Source organism: Marmota flaviventris, chromosome 13 (assembly GCF_047511675.1).
Source record: "Marmota flaviventris isolate mMarFla1 chromosome 13, mMarFla1.hap1, whole genome shotgun sequence".
Taxonomy (NCBI): domain Eukaryota; kingdom Metazoa; phylum Chordata; class Mammalia; order Rodentia; family Sciuridae; genus Marmota; species Marmota flaviventris.
The window spans coordinates 99,145,866-99,162,524 of record NC_092510.1 but is presented as its reverse complement, the minus strand read 5'-3'; the positions used below and the strand labels follow the sequence as shown (position 1 = coordinate 99,162,524).

The window sequence follows — 16,659 nt, the reverse complement described above, 5'->3', positions numbered from 1 at the left end:
GCTGTGCCCGTGGGCGCACCGTCTGCCCAGGGTTCTGACAGGGTAGCTTCCACTGGCCCTGGGCGACTTTCCTGGGTGGCGTGGTCCAGCCACACAGGAGCCCATGTGGAAGCTGCTCAGATCCTGGCAGATGACGTGCCCTGTCCCTTCCACCCCAGACAACCCAGCTCTTACCCGGGGCTGGGGCCCTGCCGGTAGGTGGCGGGACAGGGCGTGTCCACACACTGGTAGCTGCCTCGGGTGTTGAAGCACATCTGGCCAGGCCCACACTCGATGCCGCCTTCCTCACACTCGTTGATGTCTGGGTGGGGAGGTGAAGTGGGGGATGGAAAGATGGAGTGAGAGAAGGGCGGAAGGCCAGAACAGAGAAGGCGGGAAGCGGGACCAGCCGGGAGGGCACCCCTTGCCTGTCCATAACAGCCCAGCCCAGAGCCTAGCACCTCCCATGTCCCCAGGGACCGGACTTCCCAGTGCATGATGGGGCCATGGAGAGTCTGGGGGAGAGAGGCTGTGCTGGCGTCACCCTCCACCCAGGGCACCGGAGACCACCCCAACCCTTGTCTCCCTCAGTGGATGCCCCACCCTTCCAGAGGACATTCACTGTCCTTGTGTGGAGGGGGACAGGGCAGGCAGGTTTCCCACCCTCTGGGGTGGGGGAAACAGCAGGACCCACTCCTGCTTGGGTGCATCAGGGTGACTTGGGAGTAGAGGACGGCCGCCCATGGCCGCTGTGTCTCAGCTCTTCAGGTTTCACCCCAGCTATCTAAGGGGTGCTGTGTGAGCCCCAGTTCACCAGGGGGTAGAGGCTCAGAGAGGTAAAGAGAGTTGCCCAGGGACACACAGCAGAGCTGAGATTGGCCCTATAGGCTTCAGATCCTGCCCGCGTGGTCTCTTGAGGCTCTTGGGTGAAGTGGCGGTTGCACCTGGCTGTGGGGGCCTGGCGTGTTCCCCTGGAGCTCGCCTCCCCGCCCCATCTCACAGGGCTGGAGAGGATGGGGGTACAGCCACCCTGCTCACCCTGACAGTTCTTGCCGCTGGGGAGGAGGCGGTAGCCCGCGGGGCAGAGGCAGCGGTAACTGCCCTGGGTGTTGCGGCAGGCGTGCTGACACAGGGTCCTCACCCGACACTCGTCCAGGTCTGGTCAGGCAGGTGGTGGGATGGGGCGGGCGGGGACGGGGACAGGGGGAGCTGAGTCAGAGGCCAGGTCACCACACCTGCCTGCCGGCTCTGGGCAGGTCAGGAGAGTTCCTGCCCGAGGCGCCCACTCCCCACTCTGCCCCAGCCGGCTTTAGGGACTGGAGAAATCTCTGATTGTTGGTAGTAGGGACCTCGCCCTGTCCCCACCAAGGCAGGGGTGTCACCCCCACTACCAACCCTGTGTCCAGGCTGGGTGCCCCAGGAGGCTGCCTCTGCCTTGCCCCTCTCTGCTGCCCAGTGCCAGCCCCAGGGTCCAGGGGTGACCCTTGCCCACCTCTGTGCCCACGGTCCAGAACTCCCAGACCCCTTGGGGCCTTCACGTCTGCCTGGAGCATTCCCCCTTCACTCCTGGGACCTCGTCCCTGGCTGCTCTGCCCTGGCACCAGCAGGCTTCTCTAGCTGGCCTCCCGAGGACACAGCCTAGGAGGCCCCTCGCCCAGCAGCCCTGCCTGAGACACCTGTGCCTGGCCCCAGAAGCAGCCCTCTGTCCGCTGCCTGCCTGCCCGCCTGCTCACAGTGAGTCCTGGGTTTCCACACAGGGTGGTGCCCCACGACCAGCCCAGGAGCCCAGGGCAACAGGGGCGTGTCCTTGTGGGGCACTTGGGGCCCAGCCTCACCCGTGCAGACGCCGTTCTGCCTGATGAAGCCAGGCGGGCACCAGGCCCGGTCCACGCTGCTCAGGGCTCCCGGCCCCGGGTGGAGGGAGGCCCAGGTATGGAAGGGGCGGCCAGGGACGGACACCTGGGGCCGCAGCCAGGGCGCAGAGGGGCCCGGGTGGCTGATGGTGGTCACATTGTGTGCACTCTGCTCCAGTAGGGTGCAGCCCTTGCCATTGCGGAGGAGGGTGTGGCCCGGCGGGCACAGGCAGCGAAAGCTGCCCTGGAGGTTGTGGCACTGGTAGGGGCAGGGCCTGGGCAGCCGCAGACACTCGTTGACATCTGCAGATGGAGGTCAGGCAGAGGCTGCATGCTCCGAGTTCAAGGCCAAGAGGGCAGCTCAGGGCTCCTGCCTCCAAGCTGCTCATGCATCACCCTGACTCCAGGGTCCGCAGCCCGGAGCCGCCCCCTCCCCAGCTCTGAGCACCACCCCAGGTCCAGCTTGCCCAGCCCACAGCTCTTGGTGTCTCTCGGGTCCATTCTACCCGCTAAGCCTCTCAGGTCCCCCCTCTGCCAGGGACGCTGGCCTGCAGGGTTGGGTGGGGCCCAGCACGGCCCAGAACTCCCAGCACCACACCACCAACACCCACCGTGCCCAGCAAGGCCCAGAGTGGGTGGGCTTCCTCATACCTAGGCAGGGAAGGCCGGGGCCCTGCGTCCGGTACCCCCGGGGGCAGCTGCAGCGGTGCCCGCCTGGGCTGTTCTCACAGAGCTGGCTGTGGTGACATCCGTCCAGCTGCTCCAGGCATTCGTCCACATCTGGGGCAGGGTGTGGTCGGGAGGGGCTTAGCCCAGAGCCCCTCCCCTAGGATCACATCCCCCCACACCTGGGTCTCCCCAGTTCGCTTCTCCAAAGCCGTGTCAACAGGCTGAATGCCAGCACCTGCCCCACCCCCGCCCCGGGTCCCACGTTGGAAGTCAGCAGGGCTCTGGGTCTGGAGGAAGGAAGGGCCTTAAAAGGTGGGCTTTGGAGGCGGAGCCCTGGCGCTGTGAGCTCTGCCCTGTCCAGTCCCGACGAGCCTCAGTTTCCTCATCTGTAAAGATGGCTGGTCAAGCACGTGAGGAGCTTAGGAGCCTGCTGTGTGGAAGAGCTAAAGGACTGGAGAGGAGGGCGGGAGGCAGCAGCAGGCAGAAGAGCCCCAAACAGCCCAGCTCTCCAGGCCACAGGGCAGAGCCGCCATGTTTGCCTCCACTGGCTGGCTGGTCTCCAACGAGCCAGGGGGACCCGAGTCATGAAACCATAGAATGCTAGAGCAGGAAGGATCCTTGAGGTCACCCCTCAGGGGTAGCACCTAGGTTTGAACCCTAAGGTCAGTTGCCACTTATCCATAGTGGCTGCTGGGGAAGCCGTGTTGGGGATTCAGGGGCTGTCCCTAGCAGGACATGGTCCACGGGGGGATAGGGAGGGGCAGCAGAGGTAGTGTGTTTGCCCTCCCTGCTGGACCCCCTCATCCAACAGGTGAGGGACCCAAGGCCCAGAACGGATGAGACACTTGACAAAGGACACTGAGCTGCCAGGAGCAGGGCTGGGCCGGGACTCAGTCCCGGGACCTCTCACGCTTTCTCCCGGCCTCATGCACTCCTTCCTGGCGCCCTGAAGCCCAGCATCCCAGGGACATGCAGCCCCTCATCAGTGCACCCTGGCAGTCTCTGGGTTCTTGGGGACATTACCAGGCTCCACCCAGTGCCCCCTCACCTTCACAGCTGGCTCCATCAGCAGCCACCCGGAAGCCCGGCCCACAGTCGGGGAGGCAGTGGTAGGACCCGAGCAGGTTCACGCAGCGCTGACCCTCTGGGCAGAGGTAGGCATCCCACGCACACTCGTCCACGTCTGCGGGCAGGCCAGGCAGACAGCTGCAGGAGCACATGCCCGCCCTCCCCGCCCTCCCTGCCGCCAGGGCCCTGGCCCAGCCCACCCACATGGGCTTCCTCCCAGGCCCAAGAGCCCCTGGCATGACGGCCCCCAGCCCTCCTGCCACCTCTTTCCGTCATCCCCACAGATACAGAGTTCTAGTGGCCCTGGCGGGCAGCAGCTGACACAGGGCTGCGCACAGGGCCCTCTGGGGCACCTGGTTGGAGCCTGGCTGAGACCTGGCAGCACCGGGCCCCACTGGTGGGAGTGGAGGGTACAGACTGTGGTCAGCATCGGGACATTCAGGGTCAGACTGTCGCTCTGCAGCTTTGTCAGGTGACGGGTAAACGGGCCACTGGTGTCAGCCCCCTTGGCCACGCCAATGGATCAGAACTGATGTGGGGACAGCGGCCGAGCCTGTGTCTGGGCCATGAGCACGTGGTGGCTGCCTGTGTGCCTCTGGGGGTCCCCATCACCCTGACACCCAAGACCACATGCTGTCCTCAGAGGGACCTGGTGGGGCAGGACGCTGGAGACCTCAGGCTGGCATCAGGCACTCAGGAGCAGGCCATCCCCGGGGTAGGTGCCCCTGGTCAGGGCCCTCCTGCACACCGGGGCCAGGTCTGAGAAGCACCCTCCCCAGGGCCCACTCACCTCTGCAGGTCCTGTCATCCCAGGCCAGGGTGAAGCCTGACGGGCAGGCGCAGGAGAAGCGGCCAGGTGCGTTGAGGCAGGAGTGGGAGCAGGGGCCGTCCAGGCACTCGTCCCTGTCTGGTGGGGAGAGAGCTGCTGGTCTGTGCTCACGGGCCCTCCGGCCAGCTGGCCCAGAGAGATGGTGCATCCCAGGAGAAAAGGCCTGCTCTGGCCATGCCGGGGGGGCGGGGGATGTTGCTCACCCACACAAAACTCTCCCTGGGTGTCCAGCTCAAAGCCCTCGGGGCAGCCAACTTCATCCTCCTCTGTAAGACAAAGGGGATGAACCCTAAGGATATGAGGGTGCCCATTCCCAGCTGCCTGGGCCACGGCCCTGGCTCCCAGGTCCCTCCTGGGGCTGGGAGCCAGGGCCCCCTAGCTGGCGACCAGCCCTGTCCTAAGCCAGACAGCTCCTTCCTTGCCTCGTGTCCAGGCCTGTCCCAGGCTGTGGCTGTGGGACGTGCCCTATCCTGTATGTGTGCCCAGGGGCTGCCTGTGGGGCCGGGCAGTGAGTCAGGAGACCCAGGAGAAACCATCAAAGAAAAGTAGGAAGCAGGAGCTCAGGGCGAAGCCGCTCAGCAGCTCTGTGCAGGGGCGTGCGGGGGTCTGCGGGGCTCCCCAGGGAGGCAGGACGAAGGCAGGGTGGGGTGCTGGGCCTGGAGATGGGTGGAGATCTGGCTGCCTGTGAGAAGGGGCTGGGGAGGGGGTGCAGCCAGCCCCTAGAGCTGCAGCTGGGAGGCGGGCCAAGCCAGGCCCACTGCCCACGGCGCAGATGGGAACAAGGCTGGGGAGACCCAGAGCCAGGCAGGGGTGCAGAGCGGATCTGGGCCGGGTCTGCCTAGCCTCAGCAATGCCCTCTTCCCACAGTCCCTTTTGGGGCCTCTAGTGATAGCACAGGAATCTCTGGCGTCCCTTGGTTGAGACTATAGGGGGTCTCCTGCGGGTCTCGGGGTTCCAACAGTGGCTCCTAGCCCCGCTCACTAGCGGGCCTGTGGGACAGGCACCCTTGGGAGAAGAGGGAGGAGAATGTGGCTTGACGCTTGAATGTCAGCCTGGGGGGCTGGGCCTCCACTCTGGGGGTCTGGCCTGAAGAGCCCTGTCCCTGTTGGTGGGGGAGGGACGGGTCAGGTGGAGCCTTATCTCTGGCAGTGGTCAGAGTGCAGTAGCCAGGTGCCTCTGGCGGGTCTTAGCCGGGGGTGTGGGGGTGGGGGGCCTCACCCGTTTGCAGGGCTGTGGTCAGCTGGAAGTGCAGGGCCTCCGCCTCGGGGTCAAAGGCTGAGCTGATAGCGGAGGCCTGCAGGTGCTGCACCAGCTGGGGCTGGGGCCCCCGCGCTGCGTCGTAGTGGATGGTGTGGTTGCAGCGCAGGAGCGCAGGGAGGCTGTCCTGGAGGAAGCGCTGTGTGGAGCCCACGAAGAGCTGGCCGGGCCCTGTCTGCACATAGTGCTCCTGGAAGTCCTGGAGGGGCAGAGGAGGCCTGGGTCCCCACGCCCAGCAGCCTGGAGCTGAAACTCAGGGGCTGGGGTGGGGCAAGAGCCTGGCCAGCCTCTGGTCTCCCTCCACAGCCAGGCGGCCGGGGCCCTTGGGTGGCCTTGTTTATGGAATGGGGAGAATACTCTGTCCCCGAGAAACACAGCAGACGCTCACTATGACCTGCTGTCCTACCCAAGCCCAAGGCGGGCCCCCATCCAGCCCTGGCTGCTGAGGTGTCGGGGGAAGGGGCCTGTGCCTGGCCATGATGGGGAGCGCCACACGCCATTCTCTCACCCCATCCCAGGACCCGGCCCCACCTGCATCTGAAGATCTGCGTGAGCCAAGCTGTCGGGCACAATGCCATCGACCACCACATCGAGGAGCAGGAGTCCGTTCGGATCCAGGCCCCGAGCCACCTGGGTCATTGTGAGCAGCTCCCCTGCAGTGCACCCCACCCCACCCAGAGTCACCTCAGGAGTCCTGGGTTGGCTTCAGCCCCCGCCTGCCCCCTGAGGAGGCCCTGCTCACCTGTAGCAAACTCCACGTGAGATTCTTGCCGGAAGCTGCCACCGGTCAGGGAGTGGCCGTTCAGGGCCTCGCCGCTCTCTCCAGCCAAGGCCCAGTAGATGGGGGCAATGGCGACCACCAGCACCCGCATCAGAGGCCCTGGACAGGGCAGGGTGCAGAGCCAGGTTAGGGCTGGGCCCTCAGCGTGGCCATCTCCTGCTCTACACCCCGTCCCCTGGCCCCCCACTGTCCCCAGGAGAGCTCAGTCCTTTCTCTCCCTGTCCCTCTCCAGGTATTTAACCAGAACCTGGGGAACAGCAAGAGAAAACATGTTTCATGAAGTAGTTTTAAAAACTAATGAAATAGTTTACAGAAAGAAACGTATGTAGATCAACGTTCAGCTCAGTCCAGCATACACAGATGAGGGTCACCTGAACCCGAGCTCGACAGGCTGCCGTGACATGTTTGCTGGGCTGAGTTAAACATCAACCAAGTTTCCAAACTTGCAGACGCTTTCCAGAGGAGCCCAGGAGAGGAAGGATCGTTCCAGACCACTGACTTTGAAAAAAGAGGCAAAAATCGCCCTGGACCTGGAGTCTCGGACCTTCACATGATGCCTGGCCCTCTTGGGGCAGGGTGAAGCTGCACGCTGGGCCAGGGACACCACCTGCACCCAGTTTGCTCGGGGTCAGGGACAGTGGCGCTCTGGGAGGTCAACAGGAGGAAGTTGGGTTCCTGTGCATGAGCTGAACCTTTCAACCTCTCTGTGCCTGTCTCCTGGGCAGAGCCTGGCCCACTTGGCCTGGGACCAAGGTTTCCTCGGGGCTCCTGCAGCTGGAATAAGCAGCCACAGCTGGACACATCTTGCTTTGTTCACTCCAACAGCCAGCTCTGAGTGACCCTGGCCAAAGCCCCCTGCCCATGCTGCTCCCACGGCTAGCACAGGTGCCATCAGCACCGCCCTTTCCCTGCCTTGACCCCAGAGGAGGCTCGGAGGCAGGGCGGGGTGGGGGGACAAGATGGCAGGGTGGGGGGACAAGATGGCGAGGTCCCTTGGGACCAGGTCTGTTCCTCTGCTTGGGACACACTGTTTTAGGGATCTGGGTGCTGGGGGACACCCCTTGGTCCTCTGGGTTTTCTAGCTGATGTGACTCTCACATTCCCTGCCTTCGTCCCTGCCAGCCTGCTCCCTCAGTCATTTCTGTCACCCTTGGACTTGACAGTGGAGGCCCCGCAGAGCAGGCAGGCCTCTCCCTGAGCTCTGCAGCCACATCCCTGGCCTCAGGTCTCTGGGGTCAGGGCGGGTGTTCTGGGCAGTGGGGGCTGAGGGCCGGAGAGGACGCTCCTACCCTGGGGCTTGGCTCTGCTAGTGGGCAGCCAGCTCTCCTCTGGGAATCGGGGCCTGATCGAGCCTGGGGCCTGCCTTCCTCCTTGCCCTGCATGAGCCACAGGGTCCCTGGCAGGCTGGAACGGTGGGCCTAGAGGCAGCGCCACTCCGGCTTCTTCTTACCCACATTTGCCGGGACGTGGCTGATGCTGCTCTGGATGGTGGTGACCCCGGAACGCGCCTCCTGCTGCACACTGGTGTTGAGAGCAGCCACACCAAATTCCTGGCCATTGATCACCCCAACCATGCTGCCCCGGCTCCCCTGGGGGTCCTCTGTGAAGAAAAAGAGCAGGAGTGAGACCCTCCCCTCCCATGCCCCTGTACACACAGGGACTGCTTCAGACCCAGTTCATGAGGGAGTAAATTGAGGCTCAGAGAGGTGAAGTAACTTGCCCAAGGACACAGAGCTAAGGGGGTAATGGACTCAACACAGGGGATCGTGGCTCTAAAGGAGAAGTGAAGTGTGAGGGGGGTCTCTAGCTGGGCTGAAACCGGGCCAGTGAGGCCCCCAAGCCACACCAAGTTATCTGAACATGAGGATGTTGGCCTAGAGACATGCAAGAGACCCTGGTCTCTAAACCACCAGGACCCGTGATAGCGGGAGCTGGGGGCAGGGCAGCAGGCCAGGGCTCAGTGCCGTCACCTGAAGACCCCCCCCTTCCCATCCGTGACCCTGGTCCTGCAGCTGGCCTGCCTGCGGTGGCTGGTTTCCTAATGAGCAGAGCCCTCAGCACTAATCAGACAGATGAGAGCTGCCAGCGCCGGGAGTGTCCTCCGACTAGGGGCCAGCTGTCTCCTTGGGCATGTGGCCTTCCGGCGGACGAGAGGCAGGAGTCAGCCTGCCTCCGCACTCACCAGCTCCCAGGGGGACTCGAACAACACATGGCCCATGATCTGTCAAAAAATAACATAAAGCACTCTCCGGCCAGGACCCTAAGTGGGTGACTCAGGGCTGGCTGAGCTGGATTCCAGGAAAGGGGGCCACTTCCTGCAGCTTCTGTGGGGCTGGGGGAGGCTCAGTGCCCGTCTGGGGGGTTTCTCACCAACATAATATCTGCTGTCTGCGGTGGAGGCAGAACAGCAGGAGGCCACAAACCTACCCTGGCCTTTTAATAAGGGGACTTTGAAGGAGCCAGGAGCTGCTGTGAGAAGGCTGGAGTGTGACCCGGTGGCCTTGAAAGGGACAGGAGCTCAGAGCCCAGGAGTGGCAAGCCACTGTTGACTTTCTCAGACCTGGGGTCTCAGTGGCCTCTCGTCCCCCACGAGGCCAGGGCTGGGACCCTCTGGCTGACAGGGAAGGGCAATGAAGCAGGCAGGGACAGCGACAGGCTGACAGTCAGGGGCCCTGAAAACTTGAGACTCCCCAGAAGGCAGAGCCCCCAAAGGAACGTGTCCTGCAGAAACTGAGCGCACCAAGGCACGGTTCCAGGAGGGGACACTGGAGAAAGGAACTGTGCATATCTACAAAACCACCTGAAGTTAACATGAAAACACCCCCCAGGCAGTGCTGGGGGCCTGGCCAGATGTGGCCTGTGACCCACGGGGTGTCACCTAAGACAGAGTAAGAAAAGGGCAGGTTGTAGAGACCACCCGTGAACCCAACCTCCTCCATCAAAAGAAAGAGTGTCTTCACATTCAGAGAAAAAAACGTGGATGAATACACCCCAGGGCATCCCCTAGGCTATTTTTGGAAATTGAATCATGAGATAATTACTTTTACCCCTTCTTAGGTTTCTGTATTACCTGGCCTTTCTGCAATTAGCATACATAAAGGAAAAGTAGTTATTTCTATTGAAAACATAAGGAGCCCGTCATGGGTTGGATCGCCACCCCCATCCTCACGTAGAAGCCCTGACCCTCAGGACCTCAGAATGTGACCTTCTCTAGAGCCTGGGTCTTTACAGAGGTCATGGGGTGTGCCCTAATCCCATAGATGGTGTCCTTATAAAAAGGGGAGATTAGAGCCAGACGCACAGGGACTTGCCAGGTGACAATGAAAACAGACACAGGTGAGGCTTTTACTAGGCAGAGTGGCTAGCAGACCCCTAAACCCTGGGGCACGGCCCAGGGCAGATTCTCGCTCCCAGCCCTTGGAAGGAATAGGCCCTGCCTACACCTGACCTTGGACTTCCAGCCCCCAGATCTGCCAGGCAGGAAGTGCTTGTGGCTGTAACTCCCTGTTTGTACTTGGAGCCAGCAGGGGGCCAGGTGCCCAGGTGGGTGGGGGGGAGAGCTGGGACCAAGCTCTGAGGTAGAGGGAGGCTCCTGCAGACCCAAAGCCACCCCCAAGACAGCATCCCTGACTGGGCATCAGAGAGCCTTGCCCATTCAGAGCTGCATCTGTTGGCCCCCGGCCCCTGCTCAGAGGTGGTGAGGGCATCAGAGGCCAGAGGGATCCTAACTAGGTTGGCAGTGGCTTCCAAGTGGCAAAGTGTCAATTAGTGGAAAGGTGCTGCCTGGAGAAGGGGTCTGTGGGGAGATTCGGATACTGCGTGGGCGATAGATTGGTGGCGTCTGCCGCGGGAGGAGGAGGAGACACAAAGTCAGAAACACTCCTCTGCAGTGTCCAGGCACAGACCATTCAGAACGACTGTGACCTGGTACAGGTCTGACCATTGTTGTGCAGTCTCTCAGGACAGCTCTTTTCTCAGTTTTAAGGCTTGGTGTGGCCCCAGGAAGAGGGGAGCTGGGGACTCCAAGGTGGCAGGACTTAGTGACACGGCTAAGCTCCGTCCTTTCTGACCTCCTACTACAACAGGCAGTGTCAGGAGCTGGGGACCAGCACTAATAGTCACCCACAGCCACCCCCAAGGGCAACATGGACACTGTTGATTCACTCTGCCTACTTCAGGGGGTTGTGGACTGCCCAGATGACCCATGTCCACACCAGATGACGAGGAACAGCCCAGGTGCCCTGTCCAAGATGAGTGGTGTCATGGTTGGAGGTCAGGTGTCCCCCAAGGCTCCCGTGAGACTATGCCAGAAGGTTCAGAGGAGAAATGATCAGGTTGTGACAGTCTTAACCCAGTCAGTGAACGGGCCCCCGATGGGATTAACGGGTGGTGACTGAGGTGGGCACATGTGGCTGGAGGGGCTGGTCCTTGGGGGCGTGCTTTGGGGTATATATATTTGGGGAGCTGAGCTTGGTCTCTGATTCCTGGTCATGTGAGCTGCTCCCCTCCGCCACTCTCTTCTGCCGTGACGTTCTGCCCTACTCCAGCCCTTAGGAACGGAGCTGGCTATCTATGGACTGAGACCTCTGACTCCATGAACCCCAAATAAACTTTCCCCCTCTACAATTGTTCTGGTCGGTCTTTGAGTCATAGTAGTGGACAAGCTGACTAAAACCAGTGGCAAACACTCAGCTCCTCTGAGTGACTCGGTTTCCCTGGATGGAAATGGGCAGGGGAACCCACAAGGCAGGAGACCCCCAGGTGCTCCCCACTGGTTCAGTCGGAGGCTGTGACTAGGCAGGGAGGAGTGGGCACCCTGGCACAAACCCCGCTGTGCAGGGACCACGTCTCTGTCCACAGAGGTCTGGGCAGGGACGCCCCGTACCTCTCACTGCCAGGAACGCCCGGGCTGTGGCAGAGCCCAGGAGGTTGTGGGCGACACACTCATAGGCTCCGGCGTCCGCAGCCTCCGCGCGCTCCAGCCACAGGCTCCCATCCGGCAGGGTCCGCAGCCGCTGGCCGGTCCGCAAAGGTGGACCTGCCTGCAGCCACTTGACGGTGGGCATGGGCTCCCCGGTGGCCTGGCACCGCAGCACCACATCCTCCCCGGATCTCACTGTCACGTCCTGGGGCTCCACCTGGAACACTGGGGCACCTGTGAGAGGCCCAGGTGGCTTTTAGGAACTTTAATTGTTTCTTAAACACATTCACTTAGACACATTAGGACACAGGAAAGGCAGGAAGGAAAAGAATAACCGTCACACGCCATTCGTGACTCAGGTACCACGCCTGCGTGTTTCCTTCTAGACATGGCTCCCTTATGGAAAATACGGTCACATGCTGCCTAGTGACACTAGTGACATTTTGCTCAAGGATGGGCTGCGTGTATCATTTGGTCCCATAAGATGACACTGCCTGGGGTGTCGGAGCTGCCTCTGTCTGGGGAAGTATGCCAGCAACGTTCCCATGACAGCAAGACTCCTGACCACCCACTTCTCAGGACGTGTCCACGTGACGCACAACTACGTGATTACAACGTGCCTGCTTCTACGTTTTACTCCACGATGGACCCCATACTTCCCTGTGCCACTGAATGTTCATTTCACTCTACGTGGTCCACTGTCTTGACGTACTGTGACTTGCTAAACTGACCCTCACACAGGACACTTAGATTGTTCCAGTGTTAAATGACACTCTCCATGGGAGGCAGAACCTGGGCTCTGTCTCTGTCCCCAGGTCACTGCCCGACCCTCAGTTCTCTCATCTGAAAGGGAACGTCTAACTGTGGCCTGCCCCACAGCGGGAAGCACACGGCGATGAGAACAGTCAAGCCCCTCCACGGGGACCACAGGAAGAGCGCCAGGTGCTCCGCTCAGGAGAAGGCTGTCACTCAGCGCTTGAGATGCGGCTCCTGCTCATTCCCACCCGCCTTCTGCTCCGCTCCGGGGTGCTGGCATCTGCCTGGACCTGGTATATCCTAGGAAGCTCCTCCCACTGAGCTACTCCCCAGCCTCCGATTTCATTCAAGTAAAATGTCAAGCACAAGCAAGAGCCGGGCCTCCAGCCAGGGCTGAATGAACATTGGCAAGCCTGCTCCCCCCCAAGCCACGTAAACCTTGACGAAACTGCCCCAGGGACCACAGGGCTCTAGAACTCAGCAGTCACCCCAATCGGGACTCATTTTCCTATCCAGAGCTTCCAGGACTTTGCTAAGGGCAGCCGAAGCTCCGCAGCCTTCCTGCCTGGGACTGTGTCCCACCAGTGGTCGTCACTGCACAAGCAGGAGCTTTTGCCTCTCCAGGGGTGAGGAGCGCAGCCAGGTGGAAGCAGCTACTGTGGCAGGAGAGGAGCAGGCAGGCGGCCCTGGTGCGGGGCCAGAGAAGCTGCCTGAGACGGCAGGAGGAGTTGGAGCCAGGCGGGGACAGCCAGGGCTCCGCAGGACCCGGGACATGTGAGCTGGGAGACCCAGGACCCCGGGACCCCTTCTCCAGGTGTTTCCAGCGTTTCCACAGTTGCTCTGGGTTCTTACGACCCCGACTTTGAAGTCCTGCCCGGGCCGCTCACTCGGAGTCCTGCTGTCTTTCTCATTCAGCTGAGATTTTCCTGGTGCTGGTTTGACCAGGGATTTCCATGGGGCCAGCTTGGAGCTGGTGGGGTCTGGCCTGCTGTCTCCATCCTGCCAGGGCCCCTCTGCCCTCACTGCCTACCCTCCAGGGAACGGGGAGGGTGCCCGGCTTGCTGGGCAGCTGGGGCGCAGCACCAGGCCTCCTGGGGAGGGGACGGCACCTCTCAGCACTCCCCCTGCCTCCCCTGACCGGGGGCTTCCCCGTGGTGAGTGAAGAGGGCTCTGTCTCCCGCAGGCTGACACCCGGGGCCCAGTGTGGGCAGCGGGGCCTCCCTTCAGCCGAGCACGGACGTGGAGGGCCTGCTTGGCGTGCGTGGGGGGACGCACTTCTGTACGGTGTTGTCTGGAAGCTTCTTTCCCTAGTCCTCTGGCAGGAGAGGACGGGCTTCTGAGGGGCCTTATTTACTGGTTTACTTCCAGTCGGAGCCTGTGGTGTTCTCAGCTCAGCCCAGGGGACACGAGGGACCTGCCACCACCTAGCTCCTCAGGTCCCAGATCAGGGGTCCTGCTTCCTTTCCTTGACTCACTCCTGGCGCTGTCTTCTGTGTGAAGGCTCCGGGCCGTCCTGAGCAGGGGGACACGGGCTGTCCATCCCGTCTGGAACCAGGAACTCTGCACTGGGACACTCCCCATGCTGGACGGAAAAGGGGCTCCCCCAGCCGTACACGCTCCACCCCGAACGAGAGCGGGAGGACGTCCATTCTGCCCCTCGCTCACACTGAACCAAGGGGCCGAGCTACGAGATGAGACACCGCAGAGAATCAAAGGCCATGTCGCTAGCCATGAAGGACACGCAGGAGACACAGGCAGAAAGTCCCAGGAGCAGACCAAAACTTGACTAGAACCAAGGACCAAGCCAGGTGGCAGGTGCCAAAGCAAGACAGAAAATCAACCGTGTTTCCAGATATCAGCAGTGGAAAATCAAAAAAATCAAACTAAGAAATAACTCCATCCATCCTACAGTCCCAGCACTCGGAGGCTGAGGCAGGAGAATTACAAATCCAAGGCCGACCTCAGCAACTTAGTGAGACCCTGTCTCAAAGTTTAAAAAAAAAAAAAAAAGGGGCTGGGGATGTAATTCAGTGGTAGAGCAGCCCCCTGGGTTCTCAGTACCTGCCCCCCCAAATCTAAAATAATAAAATACTTAGTAATCTATTTAACAAAAGAAATATACCAAACACTATAAAGTATCACTCAGAGGAATTAAAGATCTGCATCAGTTGGATTCCACATGTAGGAAAAAAAGAAAGGAGTTTAGACCCTGAGCTGACATAAAAACACATGAAATGGATCACAGAGCTAAGGTGTGAGAAGAGACTATGAAAATTATAGAAGAAAACAGAACCTTAGGTTAGGCAAAATATATGATCCCCAAAATATGAAATCCATTAATCTGAACTTCATCAAATTTTAACACTTATGTTTTTCAAAAGCACCATTAAGAAAAGACAAAGACAAGCCAGGGAGGTGGCCACGCCTGTAATCCCAGCCACTCTGGAGGTTGGGACAGGAGGATCGTGAGTTCAAGGCCAGCCTTAGCAACTTGGCAAGAGCCTATCTCAAAATAAAAAAAATAAAAAGGGCTGGGGATGTGGCTCAGTGGTAGAGCACCCATGGGTTCAATCCCTGGTACCCAAACCAAACAAACACAAAATTTAAAAAATTAACAAAAAAACATAAAAGTTACCATCTTAACCTTCGAAAGTAGGTTAACTGTGTTACATTGTTGCAAAACTGACCTGAGAATTTTTCATCTTTAGAGGGAAATCCTGTACCCATCAAACACCAGCACCCTTCTACCTTCTGTCTGAACCCGGCTGCTCTAGGGACTCATGGGAGTAGAATCCTGTAGTGTTTTCTTTTTGTGACCGGCTTATGTCACAACATAGTGTCTCCGAGGTTCACCCTCATAGGTAGGTGGGTCCAATTTCCCTTTTTAAGGCTTTTTATTCTCCGGGGAGGAATGGGTGGACTTTCTGTATGTCAATTGTACCTTGGTAAAGCCGGAGGTTCTTAAAATAAAACAGGTGAAGCTCAGGACGGTGGTGAGCAGGTGGAGGCGGTGACTCAAGGGTAGTGCCCGGAAGCTGACACGGCGGGGGGCTCACCAACGAGACTCACTGAAGGGACACTGGGGTCCCAGGGTGCACTCGGCTCCACAAATGTGTCTGTCTTCAGTAAGACATTTCCCACAAACCCCCAGAGGCACCCCTTCACGGGTCCTTTTCAGGCTCATGTGCACCTTGTAGCTCTAGGCACTTGGCAAACGTGGGAGCTGTGCTTCCAGCTCAGTGTGGACACGGGCTGCCCCAGGCCTGGCGTTGGGTCCCTGGGGACTCACTAGTGGACAGGGCGTCTCCCCCTGCGCTGGGGAGACACTCCCAGGACTTCACCTGTGTTCCCCAGCCACAGCTACCCCTGAGCACCCACGTCCCATGTCCCCATCTGCTGGGAGAAGGGCCAGGGGCAGGGAGAGGGACCTGGAGACTCACTCTGAAGCACGAGGGTCACCACTTTCTTCACGGTGCCCATCTCGTTTTCAGCCAGGCACTGGTACTGTCCCGCGTCGTCTGGCTGCAGGTGGCAAGGAGGGACAGCCATACTCAGGAGGGACGAGGAGCAGCTGGGCACAGAGGGACAACTGGGCCACGACCCCTCTGACCAGAAAGGTGCTTAGAGAAATCGGACAGGGCCACCAGGGCATGAAAAAGGCCCTGAGGCACTTGTTGAGGGTTGTTCAGAGGGTCCACCATGGCGGGCGGTGACCAAGGGCAGGGGCCCCATCTGCAGGAGAAAGCACACCTAGACCTGCCTCTCCAAGCCGTCTACACCGCAGCACTATGCTCCACTGTGCGGTGTCGGAACCTTTGAAGAAGAGGGTTCCCGGGGGAAGGTGATTGGGAAACACCGAGCTAGATGTTTGTGACCCAGGATTCCCCCTGCATTCCTGGCCAGTGTGCACTGCGTGTCTTCCAGAGGGCGGAGGGCTGGCAGCTGCCCCCCACCTAGGTGGCCGGGGAGATCTGACTCACAGGATACCCTGACCACACACCTGTGATGCAGGAAGAGTGGCCTTGCCACCAGAGGAGGGCAGCCTGTGGCCCTGTCCACACCAGAGGACGACACCCAGGACGCCCAGGGACAGGGTGGCACAAAGCAAAGAGTGTAGGTTTGAAGGCCAGTCGGATCTGTGACCAAACCCCAGCCTTGCTGCTCACCTGTGGCACCCGATCCCCGGGACATTCCCTGTCCCTGGCGCCTCAGTTTCCCCATCTCTAAACTGGGGGAGAGACCACTTGGGCTGTTACAGGCCCTGAGGTGAAAGGAAGGGTCCTGGTGGGTTCCCCGGGCACAGGGGCCACTGCTACTGCTGCTGGGGTCCCTGGCCCATCACAATGGGGACACAGAGACAGCTCCCAGTGGGCAGGTCCAAAACCCGAACAAGAACTTGAGACTTGTGGGTTTTAGCAAATCCCTGGACTTGGAGCACAGGGTAGAAGGCGAGCAGGGGCTGCCCCTGTGTTCAAGCCTTTGGAGACAGTGGGCAAGGACTCAGGGGACCTGGGGCAGAGTCCCGCCTCAATCACTTCCTGGCTGT

The 16,659-nt window shown here is 60.5% G+C and overlaps 1 protein-coding gene across 1 annotated transcript in view; it reads right to left on the bottom strand.

The window, feature by feature from the left end:
- Hmcn2 (hemicentin 2) overlaps positions 1-16,659 on the bottom strand; it is a 122,287-nt gene that overhangs the window by 1,362 nt on the left and 104,266 nt on the right. The window contains exons 85-97 of the mRNA XM_027945383.2: positions 15,554-15,635; positions 11,322-11,591; positions 7,887-8,036; positions 6,398-6,535; positions 6,187-6,308; positions 5,617-5,854; positions 4,602-4,664; positions 4,360-4,476; positions 3,550-3,684; positions 2,484-2,612; positions 1,815-2,135; positions 1,018-1,137; positions 175-301 (exon numbers count right to left, since the gene is read on the bottom strand). Coding sequence (XP_027801184.2) covers positions 175-301; positions 1,018-1,137; positions 1,815-2,135; positions 2,484-2,612; positions 3,550-3,684; positions 4,360-4,476; positions 4,602-4,664; positions 5,617-5,854; positions 6,187-6,308; positions 6,398-6,535; positions 7,887-8,036; positions 11,322-11,591; positions 15,554-15,635 — 2,012 coding nt within the window. The remainder of the gene's footprint in view (positions 1-174; positions 302-1,017; positions 1,138-1,814; positions 2,136-2,483; positions 2,613-3,549; positions 3,685-4,359; positions 4,477-4,601; positions 4,665-5,616; positions 5,855-6,186; positions 6,309-6,397; positions 6,536-7,886; positions 8,037-11,321; positions 11,592-15,553; positions 15,636-16,659) is intronic.